The sequence below is a fragment of the Strix uralensis genome, chromosome 3 (genome assembly GCF_047716275.1).
Source record: "Strix uralensis isolate ZFMK-TIS-50842 chromosome 3, bStrUra1, whole genome shotgun sequence".
In the NCBI taxonomy this organism is placed as follows: domain Eukaryota; kingdom Metazoa; phylum Chordata; class Aves; order Strigiformes; family Strigidae; genus Strix; species Strix uralensis.
The window spans coordinates 68,871,609-68,890,404 of NC_133974.1; the positions used below are offsets into that span (position 1 = coordinate 68,871,609).

Here is an 18,796-nt window from a genome sequence, read left to right on the forward strand (position 1 = left end):
TAGCTTCCCTCTGTATTTATCCTTTAGGTACAAAGAACCTATTGTTGCTGTAGTCTGTGTTCCTAAATCCTAAATTTGTCCCCGTTGAGGGCAAATGGCTCATCCAAGCAGCAGTGCTCTGCTGAGCCTGCTGTCACTGCCTGTGTGTTCCTTCTTTAAAGAACAGACTGCTGCTTGTACACACATACTCTGACAATGCTAATGGAGTATTACACAGCATTGGAGAGTCTTTGAAGTGAATGTTTCAACAAAACACCATAGACCCTCCTGCTGCTTCCAAACATTGTGTTCAGAGTAAACCATTCCTATATCCATCACAGAAAGTGAGAGAAAGTGTTTCGTATGAAAAACATCTGGGCTGCCTTTCAGGCTTAAACTGCATTGCTTTGTGTATTACCAGAACATAAATTGTCCATAGGTAAATTTTTATATTTAAAAAAAAAAAAAAATTAAATTTTAGAAAGGCTTCTGCCTCTCAATTTTTCAAATTCTTCATAACTCAAGACAGAATGATGCAGTTTGCTTGTTAGGAAAGAGTTGGGGAAACTTTGGTGGGTGGAGAAAGATTTTCCTCTGGGAAGAGTACTTGCTTGGTTTTACTGTTTCACTGAGCAACTAATGTTAACTGTACAGAGCTGACCAGAGGTGGAGAGTGCTGGAAGTCTGGCTGAGGCCTAGGCATTTGGGAACCAGGGCCGTGGGAGATGCAGTATCGCGTGCACTTGCCACACCTACATTGAAATCTTCCTGATCTTCTGGCATGCAGAGTGTTATTGCTTGACCAAAGATAAAGAACAGAATTACAGCCACGGCTGCTTCTCAGCTTTTCACGCAGATGTCTGCTATGCAGTTGTTATATGCTGACAGAAGATATATCAGTCTTTGGTTAAGGAAAGTGAGATAAGTGTGTAATTTAGTATGGCATCTTCTTCTGCACATGCAAGCTAAAAAAGTTTGAATTTACATTCTAGGATTATTTTAATGTTTAATTATAAGGAAGGTTTCATGCTGTCTCACAAAGAAGAGTCAGGTGACCTGTCTGCAAAACCAAACTCGGTGGGTTGACCTTCTTGTGATCTGTTTGTGTATGCTGGCAGAGAAGGGGAAGTTTGTTCTGAAAATTCAACCTGCTTTGCTAAAACTGGAGTTGCTGGATGACTCCCCAAATCTGGGTATTCAAGATTTCCCTGCCCACATGAACCCCCCCACCCTACTTCATCCAAAAGAGTCTAGCTTTCAGATTTCACTCCAGGATTATTCTTGGCTTCCCCTCAAAGTATTTTTTTCTCTCTTCAGAAGAAACTTCCACAGAAGTTGTTATAAGGCTTTTTCACATTACATGAGAGCAGCAAGCACCTGGGCTCCTACTGCCTTGAATAAACAAGAAATTTCAGTTAAATATAGCTGATATAGTTACTGCTCCTTAAATACTGAGGATTACTACCAAAAAAAAATGAAATGGTTATACAAGTTATTGCATTAAAGTTGACTCGTAGCTAAGGCTAACAACTGTGCTGGACAATTTTAAAGTAATTGCTAGCTTCTAGATTATTATATACCACTGAGGGTAAATACAGTTGTATTTCCCCCTCTCCTGGGAAGGTGAGCAAGGTTTTAAGGAACAAAGACTAGCCTACTCAATCTAATTTTACCTGTTGCAAATGCAGCAGTACATAACTGCTTCATAGACTCAGAGGAATTCCAGTGGAATGTGACTTAATGTTCCTATTTATTTACAATGAGGAAGTAATGTTGTAAGACAGTGAGATTTGAAATGGAACTTGTCCTTTGGTTCCCAGTCAGGTCTTTTTGATTTAACATGGTATGCTGAGAAACTGGGTCGGTTGAATGGGTGCAGTGAGCTTGCCTTGTCAGTCAAGAGGATGCCAATGAGGCTGTCCCCTGTTCGTGTTTTGTGAACTGATGGGGCTGTTTTCTCTCGTCAGCAAACTGTGTGCTCCGCAGTGTGGAAGGGAATGCTCAGGACTATTTTGCTGTGCTGTCACTGCCCTCTCTGAAATGCTAGGTGTTGGGCAGGTAGTGCAGAAAGGATTCTGTCATGGGAAAAGGGGAGGAGTGTGTGGATCCTACTGAAAGGCTTTCTTTGGTGTTGTGCTGTACATCACTTTTCCACTCATAGGAATCAGATTTTCCTCAGAGAAACTGCATGTTTGTCATTTGCCTTCTCATTTTAGCTTCTTGGAGATCCTTTAAAAGGTAAAAATGTAGCACTGGGGAGACCTTGAACATGCCTTGTCTGAAGGCTGCATGGAAGTGGTTATATAGTATCCCAGTATTTTACCTCTCCAGCAATTATTGTTTCATTTCCTGTTACCCAGTCTGCAAAATAAGAGGGCTTTTTGGTGGTTTTCTCCTTGCGGGTTTAAAAGTTGCTGTCTTTTCTATAAACACTCCGTGTTTCAGACAACTCACATTTGGAAGAGATCAGTGCCATGTTAACAAATCAACTCCAGTTTGAAATGGGGGGGGGGAACCAACCACAAAACCAAACAACCTGTAACCAGTCTAAAAACACCTGACCTGCAGATTAGTGCAGACTTTCCTTGATTAACTTGCTCACTTTCAAAAGGAACATTCAAATTTGGATGACAGCATTCCACCTGCCAAGTCATCAGGCAAGCAGAACAGAATGGTCACCTTCTGTAATGCTTCTGGTGACAAATACACTCAAGAATGTCTTTTTTTTTTTTTTTCTTCCGTGCAATAGCATCGCACCAGGAAATGCAGTGTTTTTCTGAGGATTATAATAAACCACATCCTTGTCTACAGTCCTGCTGTAGCCCATTGTTTGCAAACCTGTAATTTGTTCATCTCTTCATCTGTCTCTTGTCTGTTCTCACCTCTCCAAGTGTAACACCTGTAACTATTTCTCAGACCTACTAAGATCTTTGAATTCTAGCCCTGTCCTTCTAAAAAGTTTCTTTTTTGTTCTTGACTAGGTGTTTGTGAATTTGTAAGTGCGCTCTGTCTTCCAGGAACTGTGAGAATACCTAACTGCATTTTCTTACTCCCTCCACCGTACCACACTCACATCCCACTTTCAAGATCTTAGCCTGTCATGAAAAGGTGAAAATATGTGTCCCTACAGTAGTTCCAGCAAGTTGAAGGTGCTGAGCCAAGCGGGGAGGAAAGTCATGTTCTGGCAATCCTGCAGCAGCAAATAGAATTGATCATTTGCTTGATATTCATGACGTTGTCTCCTGCTTTGACAGAAGCTATGGAGAATTTAGGTGCACAACTTATCATTTGATTGTAATTTCACATGGCTCAGATTTGTTGTATGCCAGGTCTGTCATATGGGACCACATCAAGTATGTTACTAGATGAGGTTTGATCTATCAGACAGGTTATTCTGTTGAAGAAGAAACAGAACTGGCTTCGAGTGCTGTGTTCTTGACATGTTGGTGTTCATAAGTACTGAAGAATAATATAAGAAATTGCACTATTATCTGTCCAGTTGCTTGGGTTATTTGTGCTACTTATCCTCTTGGAGTTGTCCTCACCTCTCCACAGTCTCTGAACCATTAGCTGTTGACTTAAGCAACTTGTGGAGGATAGAGGAATAAAGACACTGAAGTGTTAGCAGGTCAGCTCTGAGCTCTGGAGCTTCTAGGATTTTTTTTCCCTAATCAAAGTTGAAATTTTTCCCAAAATAGTTTCTAGGAGCTGAGACTACATTTACTCCATTAGTTAGCACAATGTTTTTCTTTATTATTGGGCCTGGAACCAACAAACGCTACTGCATGGAGGGTGGAAGAATAGAGAGCAGTTTCAGTGCCCTTCTGATGCTGCAATGTGAAATTGCTGTTCCTGTTACTAGATACCTAATCTCTACACATGTCTACGAACAGGTCTGGTTGCTAAGGTTGAAATGAGATTACTTTGTCCATGCAGGTGCATTGCACCACAGGGCAAAAAGCTTGTCTGTTATTACAAGTACAACGGTATTATTGCTCATGTGGCGGAAGAGTAGGCCTGCAGAAGTGAGGGTGCAAGCTTAATACTACTGCTTTCTTAATAGTATTAATACCACTGCTTTCTCTTATTTGTTAAGACTGCCATATTCCTTCAGCACAAGCATGTCTATATGGTTGATTTGCATATGTGCAAGAAACCTTGACAGACCTGCATACTGTTTTTCACAGTATGTGCTTTGCAGATATGGCACTTCAAAACGTAGTTGATCTGCTTACCTGTACTAGCTACTTGCCTGGGATTTCCAGACATCCAGTGATTTGAAGAAAGAAGACATGCCTGTATAGGTTTCTCCACTCCCATACTGCTAATTGCCACCACTTGGAAAGATACTTCACTACCATTTGCACGTGTAAACCTGCTATTTAAGAAACTCTGGTCTCTATCCATCCTTTGAAAAAGGAAAAAAACATTCCTGAGCATTGTCTGAGGCATTTAGAGCTGCATAATGATATGCAACATGTTAAGCACTGGTTTGTCTTGTGTATATGGGTAAAAGTTGGTATTTACTGCCCTTTATCTTATGTATTCACTGGAAATAAATTGGTATTTTAAATGACTTGCACAACTTTATGGTTTCACTGAACTATTTTATTATGCAAGTGAACTTAAGGGGTATTAGATATCATGCAGCAGGATGCAAAATATCCATGATGGCTTACTGTGTGTGAGGGCTGTGGGTTTTTCCTGTTCTGCCTTCTTTTCCCCCTGCAGTGTATGATCTTTTGCAGTGGAGCTGCAATATCAGGAGGGGGATGGTTAACTTTAAAGGTACCATGTTGCCTGCAACCAGAGAGATTCTGGACCAACAGGCTGTATGTAGCTCAAGAGTCAGACTTTAGAAAAAAACTACCTGTGCATGCATAGTGTCCACCATACCTGGAAACTGGGTGTTTAGGAGAGGAAGGGATCGGAAAGGCAATGTCATCTTGGGTTCTTATCTAGATCTTGGCTTTTACACAGAGATGATGTTGGCACTCAGCTGGTTAGCAGTGTGTTGCCTCCTTAAGAGACAATGTTTTCTGAATGTTTTTCAAATGGCACTTTAATTTTCCAAGTTAGATACTGCATGGTGCACAGTCTTTGAAAGGCTGCAGTGTCCCATAAATTGATCTACTGACAGTGTTTGAAGAGATGTTGTCTTAAGAAAAAACAAAAAAAAGTAAGAACAAATGCATGACTTGAGGGCATTGCTAAAGCAAGGAAGATCCCATTCTAACTACTATAACTTCTAATACAAGAACTTTCCATAGTGTTATAATTATTTAAACTATATTCTGAAGTTCTCTCTAGTTCCATCTTTAATCTTACTTCTACACTCTCGTCCCAGTTGGAAATGTAGGTAACATGTTACAGTCTACCCTGAACAGTCTGAAGTCATGGAAATAGTGTTCAGTCCTTCAGTGTACTAAGTTCTTTGATTTCTGTTGTCTCTTACAATTCATGGAGCGCTTTTTTTTTTTCTTTTAATGCAAATGGCATTGCTTTTTCAACAGCATGTTTTTTCCCCTCTGGATCAAATTTGTTAGCAATTTTATGCATCCTAAGATGGGGGAAGAGGAAAACCTTGTGTTCTGTAATGTTTACGTACACACAAGCAAACCTTCTAAGGCCCTATTTGTCATTAATTTTAAGTATGTTAGTCTTGGACATAAAAGTATAATCATAAAATGTTATGGCATTGGCCTATTGAGAAGGAAGTTACATCTTACTGTCTAGGATTTTTAGCATGCTATGTGCATTTAAAACTCCTTATTTCATGTATAACAGCCATGTTCTCTTCTTCCCCCTTCACACATCTGTGTTCTGAAACAATTAAAAACTGCTTTCTTTTTGGTTATGGCTTTGATTTTGTCCTAAAATACTGCCAGGATTTGGTAGGAATTTTACAAATTGCTTGCCTTGCCTATACAGGGTAAGCAGGATTTCAGTTGTGAAAGTTGTCTTAACTGTGTCTTGCTCTTTTTGTTGCTGATAGAAATTAGTCTGGGTTGTTCCCTGTTTTCCTCCCTAACAGTGTCTTGAATTGATTAACACCTTGGGTTTTCATTTAATTGTCTTGGTGCCATGGGGAGTTTCATGTGATTTGAGCTGAATGCCAAACTGATTGTCTCAGCCTGAGAGACATCAAGGTTTCTTCAGACTGTCTAATCAAGTGGGTTAAGCTCTGTTTGCCTGCTTCACTACCAGCTTCTCTGTGGCTAAAAGCTTGTTTGGAGTGGTTGTAGGACATCTGTTTAGAAACACTGTTAAAACCATTATGTTCCTCTTGAAATCAAGGTTAAGGATTCCAGATGAGAAGCAAGAGGACTTAATATGGCAGGAAGGAGACTCAAAGGATTTTTTCAGGCAGTCATCAGCTCACTGAAGCGACAGCTGCTTCAGGCCCTGTCTCTTCTTGCTCTGCCTGCCATGTGGCTAGCAGCGTGTCTAAGGGCACACCAGGGAATTCCTCTTTATCCTGCTGGTTGTTCAGCCCTTTAAGAACACAGAAATTAACCTTTACCACATGCCCCAAGTGCCCTTGAAAGCTTTTTGGATAACCAAGTAATCATGTTCCTGCATGCTCATGGCTCAATGATTGAAGTGGAAAGCAGATGACTTCAATTCTGGTCTTAATGCTAAAATGATTCTTAAAAAATGTAGCAGGTAGATGGCTTTAGCACTGAATAGCTCGCTATGTATCTGGCCCTTTAGGAAGGGGACTGTATCCAGAAGGGTGTCTTAAGGTTGGAGTAATACATTGTATTCCCCTAGACTAGGGAGTTTACCTTTTTTTACTAGCAAATAACCACTAAGGAGACAGCATAAAAGATGAGTGTGCTGATACCAGCTGGAATTCTGTGCTCAGCCAACATCCTGCACACTTTCTTGTAAGGAGTGGGAAGCACTTAGCTTGTAAAGTGACACTTAATTTTACACCGACCGCAGTGTTTCAGGCAGAAGTGCAAATAACTTGCACAATACAAAATGCGGATTATGAGCATATGTTTTCTTAGAGGGGGTAGAAAAGGATTAGAATATGATTAGGGATTTATTGTTGAGAGGGATTAAGCAACAGGAGCTTTTTAAGGTCACATCTTCGAATTGCAGCCTTGCTGTTCCTGAGGATTTGGTATCTGAACTTCCCTTCCCTTCCTACACTGGTAACACTGTTTGGAAACCTTTGGTTCTTAAGGCACAGGAAGAAAGCATTAAATGTACTTTCATGCTCCATTATGGATCCCAAATGCTACAGCTGGGAAAAGGAGCAGAGACCTTCCTTGCTTGTTCTTTCTTGCTGCTTTTAGAGGATTTTTTTTTTTTTTTAAATATCCGAATTTAAAGGACACTGCTTTAAAAATACAATTTGAAAGTGACACGACACCTAAGCAGTCATCTCCTCTGGGTCAGTTTGGGGTTCCATGATTTGGAAACTGCCTTTAGTCATCTTTCTATACGAGGGTCCTCAGTCATTTGAGAGAACAGGAGGAAGAAGTAATTCTATAAAGGCTAAAAGACACTTGATGCCTTAGTGTCTCCCTAAAAAAAGAATGCAAAATTTTCTGATATATTTGACTAAAACTATCTGTGGCAACTTGTTTTATTCACAGTTTTGTGTTTAACTGTAACATTGTTTTACCTGACGTTTATCCTAGAGTTTAAATATACATAATCAAGTGGCTGGAAACTGGTGCAGTGTCAAAGCTTTGTAGTAATTCTATTCCTCTCCTGCTCCTTTCTCTCGTTTGTCCAAATGTGTGCCTCTGTGCTGGGCATCAGTGCTGCAGGTATAGCAGGCTCTCCTGGTCTCTTAGCTCTGGCTTTCTGTGATGTGACATTTATAAATATGTTGGGAAATTGTCATGAAATCTTATCTGCCTGTAGCTTTGTCTGTTGTCTGGCTTTGTGTTTACATGTCCACTTTTTCTTCTCTTTCCTTTAAAATACCAAGCTACTTGTTAGTAGAACTATACTATACAATCATCCCAGTTTGTTTTTTTTAATTTGTTTTGGGGTTGGTTTTTTTGAGATATAGTATAATATTGCAAGCAATATAGTCTCCTGTAGTTGGAACAGTTGGAGATAATCCTTTCCTGATTTGCCATTTTACTGGTTCTTATGCTATTCCCTGCAAGCTTAGTTGCTCCTTCTGCCTCCTGATTAACTGCTAATAGACTTTTTCTGGTCATTAAACACTCTTGCCTTCTGCATACAGTAGTAGCATCTCTTGCAGTATACTTCTGCCATGGCAGTAAATCTGGTTATGTTGTTTTTCTCTAACAGCAGTAGCTTAGTAAACTCTTGCCCTGTAGTATCATTCAGTACCTGTAACTGCTGTTTTTATGTGCTGAGTAGATATTTATGAGGGAAGGAATGAATGTTCATCGGGTTAATGCTGATTGCTTTGTAAGAATAATCTGCAGCCTTTTGCCTTTAAAACATCAGATTAATTCCAGCTCTAATATAAATGGAAGTTAAATTATAAGTCTTAAATTTAATTTAGTCATTAGGGCCTTTCATAATCCAAGGGATGGCCTGCAGGCAGCTATGCTGTGCACTCACAGGAGCTCTTATTCCAAGGGGGTTTAGGCTTGGAAGTGGTCAACTCTAAAATGCCCTCTCGTTTAACTAGAAGCTTAGTCCAATCCTGTGTTGAGTAGGAAAACCTTCAGAGCAATCTGGATAAGACAGCAAAGTCAGTACTTCAATTAAGTTTGCGGGTGTGATAATCTAATTGGGGCTTAAGTGTATATATTCTAGAGGTTACGGTAGTGCATCAAAGCATGGAGACTGTATTGTACACAAAGTACATGTGTTAACGTGGAGAAATAGCTTTCAATACATCTTAAACAATGCGTTTTGTTTTTCTTTTTAGATCAATGTTCGAGTTGTCACTATGGATGCAGAGCTGGAGTTTGCCATCCAGCCAAACACTACAGGCAAACAGCTGTTTGACCAGGTCAGTGAAGGGTTGGTATGGGCTCTTGTCATTTAAGCTTGGAGTACGTTTCAGACTACAGTGTTTTCTTAATACTGGATTCCAAACCTACCTTTCTTTCTTCTCTCCACCTTCTAAGCAAAGGGCCCTGGCCTGAACTAAGATCTCTAAATTCCATCACAGTAAAAGAAAAATGCAAAAATCCTTGTGGGTGTGTTATGTTCCAGTGAAACCTGTCCTCTTAGCAGTGTTGGGTGATGAAGTGTCATAAGGGATCTGAAATGTCTGGAGAGTGTAGACAGCATGTAAAAATGCACCTCTTGCTTTGAAATGCAGCTTAGCTCTTACTTATTTCTTAAATTCTAAAATTGAAATGTTGTCCCTGTGCATAAAACTCTCCAGAACCAGGTTTTCAGATGGCTGATGAAGACATATGCATAGCTGGAGTCATTCAAAAGCTGGGTTGTAGGTAGCCACCTGCCACAGGTGTCCAAGCTTGCCAAACTACTGAAAAACCAGAAGAGTTTGTGATCCCCGTGCAGCAACTATAGCAACATGCCTTGTAAGAAGCGCCTGTGCAGCAGGATGGAGCAGAGACTTGTCCATCCTGCCTTCCGGGGTTCCCAGGGAAGTGGGGGGGCATGAGTAGCCAAGAGTCTTCTCCCTTAATGTTGTTATTCCTGCTACTGCATTAACAATATACAGGTCTGCTTGGAGATGGATCTACAAAGGTCAGATAAAGACAACTAAAAGAAACAAATAACAGTTTGTAAGACTCTTATTATTCTTAAGCAGCTTGCTTTATTAAACTGAAGCAAGGCATAGATTTCAGCAGAAAAATTTGCTATTCTGGAATTAAAAAAAACAACACACCTTACTTCTAGCTATTCCTGCTGGAACCCTGAAAACTAAGAATTGATCTATGTGGACTTCAGTTACACATATAAGCTGTTTATGAAGTGTTACAGCAATTCCTTTACACTTTTCTCCTTGTCCCCTGCTAACCTTGATAACAAAAAGTGGTTGAGCTTTAACTCAAGTAGGCAGAACTGGCTAAACAATGTGTATTCCTTCTAAGTTTTTGTTGGTATAGGTTTTCATTTCAGAGAGTTGACTGTGCAATGAGAAGTACTTTTCAAAAAAAGAAAACCCCCAACAACCAACAAAACAAACAACCCCCACAGAAACTCAAACCCCCAACAAACAAAAAAAAACATTTAGTGGGTTCTTGCAGCAATTGAAAGGAGGAAAACAAATTATAATCACTGGAGAACTTCATGCTACAAAATAGGGTACTACTAATAGTGTTTAGCATTATATCTAAGTTTAATTCCTTTTGGTTATTACTGATGGGATAAACATCAAGTATTCATTGACTGGAAATTTGGTGAAGTGCATATGAAACCCGTATTTTTATGGAACCAGCATTTGGTGTTTGACCTTCTGTTCACTGCTGATCACCCTGGCATGAGGGTAACTTCTTCCTCCAGGCCCTTACGTGTTAACCTGAAATGGAGGACTTGAGTTTCATCTCTGAGGGTACAAAAATCCAAATGACTATAAGTCAGGTTTTTAAAAACAATGCTTTCGATCAGACAGTGTATGTACGTCCTATGTTCCTTACAACAAGGATTCAATAAGGACTTTTTTTTTCCCCCTCATATATTCAGTAATGTTTACATCTGTTAAGAGTAAGGGTCATCTCTCTGGCAGAGAAACTACTTTTTTGACCTCCAGCTGAGAAGCACAAAATCCTGAGAACATGGAAAAAGACAAGATGCTTCAGATCCAAGATACTTCTAGCTTGCTGTCTAGGTAGTTCTGAATTTCTGAAGACTGCTTGTTGCAGCACTTATTGCACTGCTGGGATAGAGTATCAACTCATAAAGATTTCCTGCTTATGTCTTACAGTTCAGATTTTATCCATAGTCCATACTTTGTTGGGGTATGCTTCTGCATGTCAAGAGAAGACTAAGGTAGAAGTGTGCAGCACAAAACCGGGGAAGGTGAAGACCATATGTTTAGCTGCAGCTGTTCTGACATCCTCTCTTCACTTCTGCTCTGCAAGCCTTTTACTAGGCCCTTATCTCAGATAGAGTTTACACTCAAATAAAGCCTATGGAGGCAACAGGTTTTTGTAGGTGTGGGGAGTGGCCCAACTTGAACTGCAGAACCACTGTGGGGGAAAAGGGTGTTGAAGCAGACTTTTCAAAAACCACAAGATGATTTCTTGGCCTGGCTGTCAGCTAGCAAAACTACTCTGGCAGTGCCCTTGTGCTTTACACTTTGCTAACATAAGTGCATGGTGAATGTAATGTGTATTATAGCTCCCCCTTATAGAAAGGGGAAAATAGTAGAAATCTGAATATTGAGTTCAGCCCTACTCAAGCCAGACCTGTGCAGAGTTTACGCTGCAATAGTCTGAGGTATCCTGAGAACCAACACAGTGGGCTCTGCAGCTGGCTGGAATACCTCCCAGGCAGTCGTGTGCCATCCTGGCCATGAGGAAAAGAATCTTGAATATAAGGCTTTGGTTCTTAGTTCTTCCTTGTTTTGCTATGGAGGAAGTTTACAAACCATTTCCCAGAATAACAGGCTAAAACATTCATGTCTTTGTTCTTTGTATTGGAATTCAAATGGTCAAATTGTGAAGTTTAGCTTAATACTTTCTCCTTCCTTGCTTTTAGGCTTTGGGAGGAACTTGGGGGGTCATAATTCTGCAATCTTTCTAACTTGATTTATAGAAAAAGTGTACTTGTTCTGTGGTAACAGACTTTCAGAGATAATGACCTGATAACTGCTTGATTTATGCAACTCTTTATTTTAACAAAGTTGCAACACACTTTTGTGCAACAGGAAGTACCATGCTCAACATAACCCTGCTTTTCTGCTAGATTAAGTCCAGTTCTGAACCTTCTAAAAATATGTTTAGCTGTCAGAAAACTTGTCTGTTCTGTGGTGAAATAAGCCACTTCGGGGGAGGAGGGAAAAGGAATTTTAGTCAAGTAAAGGCTGAAGTGTTTTCAGAGCCCGGTTCTTTTTAAAAAAGTTGTGGGGTTTGGGTTTTTTGTTTGTTGGGTTGCTTGGCTTTTTTTAACATAAACTCTAGTTAGTTATAACTAGTTACTTATGGCCCTGCTGAAGTAGAATATATAAACCATAGCCTACTGAATACAGCCCCCAGTGTCTAGCCATGAAGCTATCTCATTCCTCAACTAGTAGGCCCTGACCTTTTTATCCTTAAAAATTATATTTGCTTGGTGACTTTTTTCATACTACTATGCAATTTTCTTGGTCTGCTTATATTACTAAACCTTACAGATTATACTGCTTATACCACTAAACCTTATAGACGTTGTTGAATGTCACACAAACAGTAATTCTTAAGAGTCCTCATCAAAATGGTGCATTTTTCCCTATCTCCCTTACCAACCCCAGGAAGCTCTGGCTTCCAGGTACAGACTGCTGGCTTCTAGCTCACCAATAAGAAAATTTAAGGGAAATTATAGCAAAAACTAATTAAGTATCCTAAAATCATTGTCTTTCTCAAGTTTGCTCTCTAGCCAGAGTGTCTCCAACAATACTCTAAATGGGGAGAGCGCAACAGATCCTTGGTTAAGACCCTAGACTTGTTGAAGTACATGTAACTGCACCCTCTCAAGTCTGTCACACGTTCCTAACTTGCAAAGTAGTTTTAAAAAGCTCTTGCCTTCCACTCAGTTCAGTTCCCAAAGGTGATGCCTACATTGCTTTTACTCTGCAAATAACATCAAGGATGTGATCCAGGTATGTAGTGGATCTTTCCAGATCTTGGCTCTGTAGAGCACAGCTTTACAGGTAGATGAGCTGGCAGCAAACTACTTGGCTATAAGAACAAGTGGTCAAGAGTAGGAGGTCGGGAACTTGCTAGACTATCTCCTCCACTGAGGAAAAGGAACATGTCCAAACAGGACTATTTTCACTAGTGAGTGTGCCATCCAGTCAATGAATGGTGTTCCTGGATCTTTCGTCTGGTTAGTTTTTACAATATATGAAATTAAATTTGTCCTAGTCTTGGGCCATCAATATATTTTGTTCTTCAAAACCAGCCTTTGTGTGAGTTTTTTAAAAAATAATACCCTTGACAGAGAATACTTGCAGCGTGTTTTAATTCTCAGAAAAACTGCATGGGGAGCTTACTGCAGCAGCTGTGTGGAGCATCCCTCAGTTGCTTCCTCCAGCCAAATAATCTTTGGTGACTGGCAGACAAGATCATTTGAGCTGTTAGTACTGCTAACTGGTTGTAGTTAGTGCTAACACCATTACAGACCATCTCACCATAAACTTTGGTGAGAGAAGTAACTTGTCTGCTTCACCAAGTACAGTTCTAAGAAGGGCCAGTAGATACAAGTGAGCAGAAGCCCCACCTGCTGCCACTGTACCAGTCTAGCAGTTGGTGACATTTCACTTGCCCAGTTTGTCTCTCCCAGTTCCCCCAGAATTGTCGTCTTCTATGAACCAGGTGGGACAAGTAGCTTAGCCTATACCATTGCTGTCATCTACTATGGCAGCTGTGTATCTTTGTCTACAAGATGAAATTAAGAGATGCCAGATGAGTAGATTTAGGTTATTGCCTGCACCTGCAGGTAATACAGGACTTGAGAGGATAACTGGACCTCAAGTGAACTGTTACCTACAATAACTTTTTTTTGGACCTTTCTCTTAAAGGTGGTTAAAACCATAGGACTGCGAGAAGTGTGGTACTTTGGTCTTCAGTATGTGGACAACAAAGGATTCCAGACTTGGCTGAAGCTTGATAAAAAGGTAACAGACTTCGGGCTAATTGCTGAACAAAGGTTAAAGCTTACATGATTCCTGATGTGTTATTGGCTGCAACTTTATAAACCTTGTACCTGTTGTTGATTGTTGCTTAATTTTCATAACTCCAGGAGTGTTTTTAGATACAACTTTGTGACCTCCATGGGAACTGTTTGGGTGAGGTGTGACATGGTGGAAGCTTGCCTTTTTTTCCTCTGTGTGAGTTGTAGAAAGCTTTATAGTGTTTGTCAGATGTACAGCAGCAGTGTGATATTGTACTTTGTTGGGTAGAAGAAGCTATTCTTGCTGTGACTGGAGGAACATCTTGGCTAGTGATGGTTTTAGTGCCTGCTTGCACTAATCAGAAAGATAGGTCACTTCAAGGCTGAGCAGTTGTAACAGTGCTGATGCTCTTGTTTGTGGACTTGAAGTTCTTATGAGGGTATGAACTGTTTTTCTTGATGGAGTGGTCAGTGACATACCTGTTTAATGTCAGGGGGCTGTTCTTTGTCAAACACATACAATACTGGATGGATTTGCCATCAGATAGAGCATGGTAAATCATTCTCCAATGACCAAGGTTTGCTGTGCAAACAGAATTTTACTGTCTTAGAAAACATAATATGTCTCCTCTGTGTTCTCATACCTGTAAGCAGCCAGAATTAAGGAATTCCAGCAACGAATTGCCAGTCACTCTCCTCTTAAGGCAAATGCACCAAATTATTTTTTCTGTATAAAAGCAATTTATTGTTTGCAACCCTGCTCAGTTGTGCCGTCACCTCTGTCCTCAGGTTTCTGCTCAAGAAATCAGAAAGGAGAATCCCCTCCAGTTCAAATTTCGTGCCAAGTTCTTCCCAGAGGACGTCTCTGAAGAGCTGATCCAGGACATCACGCAGAAGCTCTTCTTCCTGCAGGTGAAGGAAGGAATCATCAGCGATGAGATCTACTGTCCTCCTGAAACAGCAGTACTTCTTGGCTCCTATGCTGTGCAGGCCAAATTTGGAGATTACAACAAAGACGTGCACAAGCCTGGATACCTCAATTCAGAGCGTCTGATCCCCCAAAGGTGAAGGAGTTGGTTGATGCAGTGTACCATTTTTTTGGTGTTTTTTGTTTGGTTGTTTGTCTGGTTTGAAGTGAAGAATTTGCATTCTAGTTAAATACTAAGAGTTTCTTTGAAAGTGTAAGTTTTTTTTAAATTGAACTGTAAGCATTTGGGGTTCTTCCTCCTTCTTTTTTTTTTTTTATTTCTATCTGTCAGAGCATGTTTTTGTGCTTCCTCCTTGAGTTGGTTAGGCAGACAAAGTATACTTTTGAATTAACCTTTTCTTTCCTAAGTGTTGCTGCCATGCTGGTAACTGGCAGTATGAATGTCTCCTCTTTAAGATGAAAAGAGTAGCATTCAGTCAAGAATGTGTTGTCACTGGAGAAGGTTGGGTTGCGTGCCCTTAATCCTATGTACAGTCCTAAAAATCTTGTGCCTGGAAAGGATGTGTTGAGGCTACGTAGTCCATCCCCACACAGGATAAGTGTTTGTTATCGGACAAAGGGCTTCTGTTCACACTTCCTGATGGCAGTCTGAAGCAGTGTCTAATTCCAGGAATGACACCAACTTTTGCTTTGCTTTAACCCTCTGGTGTCTACAGTGTGTATGTGATTCTTCTGCAGTGTTCTGCTTACGCCTCTTGTGTCTCTGGTCAGTGACCAGAAAGACTTTGTCAAGGGTTTTTATTCATTCGGAATTGTTCTGCTTCACAGAGTACATCTCTGGGCTGAGCAGGATGTTCCTCTTGGTTTCAGTAAGGCTTCATGTGTGGGACTAATTTTTCAGTAAGACTGTAGCAAAGATCAGCATCAATGGATAATGCAGAACATAAAGTCTAATCTTGCTAATATCCCTTTCTTTGTATAGGGTGATGGACCAGCATAAACTCTCCAGAGAGCAGTGGGAAGAACGGATCCAGGTGTGGCATGCAGAGCACAGTGGCATGCTCAAGTAGGTGTTTTGTATTGGTCCTTAGGCTGGTCACTCTGTTGCTGGTTGTTCACCTTAAGCTTGCAGTTCTACAACATGCTTTTGAAATAGACTCCAAGAGTCATCTGTATGGAAGAACTCTTGGTGTATATTTTCTAGTCCAGCATCGAATCATATGGTAAAACTCAGTAGGATATTTGCATTGGTGCTGAGAACAGCGTTTTGTGTGGCTTCCTGAAGATCCTGGACCTAGGTACAGTGTATCAGTGATGACTTTGAGTGGGGAGAAAAGTAAAGGTGTATGTCTAACCTTATGTTCATTGAGGCATTTGCATTGGCAGATGGGGAAAGTTCAGATACTATACCTTTCCTACTGACTGGACCTTGAGACAAGGATGAATGCTGAGAGAGATGAATGTTGCTAATTTTCTGTCTGGAAATACTAGGGCTTGGTAAATGGGAGTACTGTGTGTGTTCATAGGTGTCATATGATAACTTCTAAAGTGAATCCCAAATGGTGAATGTTCAGTTTTAACTCCCATGCTTCATGTGTGGGTTTAGGAAAAGTTACTTGTTTCTTCTGAGGGCTTTGTGCTTTCTGAGGTAGTCACATAAATGAGAAGCTAACATCTGCTCTCCTTCCTGTCTCAACCAGGGAGAATGCCATGCTGGAATACCTGAAGATTGCTCAAGACCTGGAAATGTATGGAATCAACTACTTTGAAATCAAGAATAAGAAAGGAACTGACCTTTGGCTGGGGGTTGATGCCTTGGGGCTCAACATCTATGAAAAGGATGATAAGTAAGTGTTTTGTTTTCACCTCTATCTCCCAGAGCCAGGGCTGGTGTGGGAGCCAAGGGACGTTTCTCACTTACAGGATCAGGGCAAAGTTTAGAACTTGCTCATGTTCCAATTTCGGATCAGTAGGTAAAGCTGTGCTAGGAAATGAGCTTTCACATCATTTATGCTTTCATGACTTTCCTGACCTTTGTAGCCTGACCTGCTAATGCTACCTACCGCAGAAAAAGAGATGTCAGTGTCATCTGGTAAATCACATGCAGTTGTAGAGCTGAACCCTGAACTAAGGAGTTTGCCAAGCTTTTCCTTGAGTCAGGTTGCCAGATATTCCAGCAGTGGGTATACTATGAGAACCTAGACAGGCTAACATATCTGCAGAGTGTTTGGACATCTAAGGCCATTCCTATACTGAAGTTAATGATAGATGTGTGTACAACTTCCAGGTTGTGAAAAAGACAGATTATGGGGTGGACACGAAACCAGAGCTGGATAACACCCAGAACCCAGGGAGGAGCTAACCTATATAGTTACTGAGTGAATGAGGAATGAAATGAGGTCTTGCTGAGGTACGCATAGTTTTAATCAGTCCATCTGGTAAAGGTAGAGCCATTATTAATTGGGTAGTAGGTGGGAAATGGTGGACTACATCTATATATACAAGCACAAAAGGAAGGTAAGAACAGTTGTGTCTAAGACTGCTAGTCTCTTCTAATACTCCACAACTGAAGGACTGGAGGGGAGTTAAAATAGACGGTTTTTAGATGAAGTGCTGCTATCGAGACTGATATTCCCCCCCCCCCCCATTCCAAGTCTTGGTTTCATTTCACTAATCTATAACAGACTATCGTTGTACAGAAGGGATTTCACCTGTTCTACATATTTGTCTCCAAAAAGCTTTGAATGCAACCCAAATATTAATTGAAACTCTCTGGAGCTTCTGTTAAGATGGCAAAGAGAAATGCAGTCTTTTCTGCAATGCTAATATGTGCTGTCACCCAGAAAACAAGGAGTGTCACTTGAAAGAAAAGTAGTTTCGCTCATGTAATACTTCAGTCTTGAATGACTAGTCTTGCTATGTAACCATGGTCACGCAAACAAGTTTTTCGAGCTGCAGAAGCAGACAGAATGTAGCCATTGACTGTAAAGAGCTATCAAGACCGTTTGCAAAACAAATACAGCGCTGGAATAAACTACTTGTTTCTGCTATAACTCTTGCTACTATGTAATTAAGTCATTTGAGCAGATACGGGTACCAGAAAAATAGTGATGTGTACCTCCCCTTTGGTTTGTACATGCAAAATCTGGGGACTGGGGCGAAGGTGAAAAAGCAAGGATTTCGTTGTTGAAGTAAAATGAGACCCTGAGGAAAAAATAAGACCTGAGGAAAATGAGACCATGCTATAGGTGTGCAAGCCTCTATGCTGCAGTGTATGTTAGTGTCCCACTTCTAGGTATTTTCAAGCCTTTTTTTTTTTTCTTCCTTCTGCATTAATGAGGAGAATTTGCAATAGAACTTACTAATAAGTGAATTTTAGGTGTCCATCACACTGTGCTATCTAGGATTAAAACACTTAACTAATTACTCCGGCCCCTGTCATATTAGCTTAACCTTAGTCTAATCAAATAATTTTCTTTGCAATTCTTACTTAATGTTACACACACACTGTTGCATAATCTTGCAGTTGAGTTAAAGGTTAGGGAATGGTAAGATCTGAAGAGGATGTTTTTTATTCTTGATGACTGATTTTTAAACGAAGCAAGTTTATTTTTATTCTTGGGCCCAGCGAAATCATGCTATATAGTAGCTTTCCATCTCTGTGACAATGAATAAAATTCCCCCAAAACTGCCAGTTCTTTTCCCTAATAAATGATCTCCATAGAAAGGATTCTTGCAGAGTTTGAGTGGTTCACTGTTATGATAGACATTTCTCTAAGTGCTAAACATTAAATATTTGTATCTTCAAACTATTTGCTAGAAATAATTGTCAGCACCTCAGTGTGTGTCAGAGACACATATATTGGAGGGGTTAGATAATAACAAGAAGATAGCTTGTTGGAATTATCATTTATGTAAGGCACAATTCTTAATAGTTAACTGCTATCTCTAAAGAATATATCCTCCTTTGATAAGAGAAGAATTAAAGAATAATAATGTGATGTTAAACATAAAAATTGAAATATTTGGGGAGGGGCAGAAATAAAGGAATTGGTCAAATACATGAGTCCTTGTACTATTAGAACTCGCTGCAGAGCTGGGCAGGTATGTAAGGGTGAAGTACTGGAATGGCTCAGAAACATTTGATCTCAT

The 18,796-nt window shown here is 40.3% G+C and overlaps 1 protein-coding gene across 1 annotated transcript in view; it reads left to right on the forward strand.

The window, feature by feature from the left end:
* Positions 1–18,796, forward strand: part of EZR (ezrin) — a 37,396-nt gene that overhangs the window by 8,947 nt on the left and 9,653 nt on the right. The window contains exons 2-6 of the mRNA XM_074862736.1: positions 8,855–8,938; positions 13,625–13,720; positions 14,506–14,780; positions 15,627–15,710; positions 16,345–16,491. Coding sequence (XP_074718837.1) covers positions 8,855–8,938; positions 13,625–13,720; positions 14,506–14,780; positions 15,627–15,710; positions 16,345–16,491 — 686 coding nt within the window. The remainder of the gene's footprint in view (positions 1–8,854; positions 8,939–13,624; positions 13,721–14,505; positions 14,781–15,626; positions 15,711–16,344; positions 16,492–18,796) is intronic.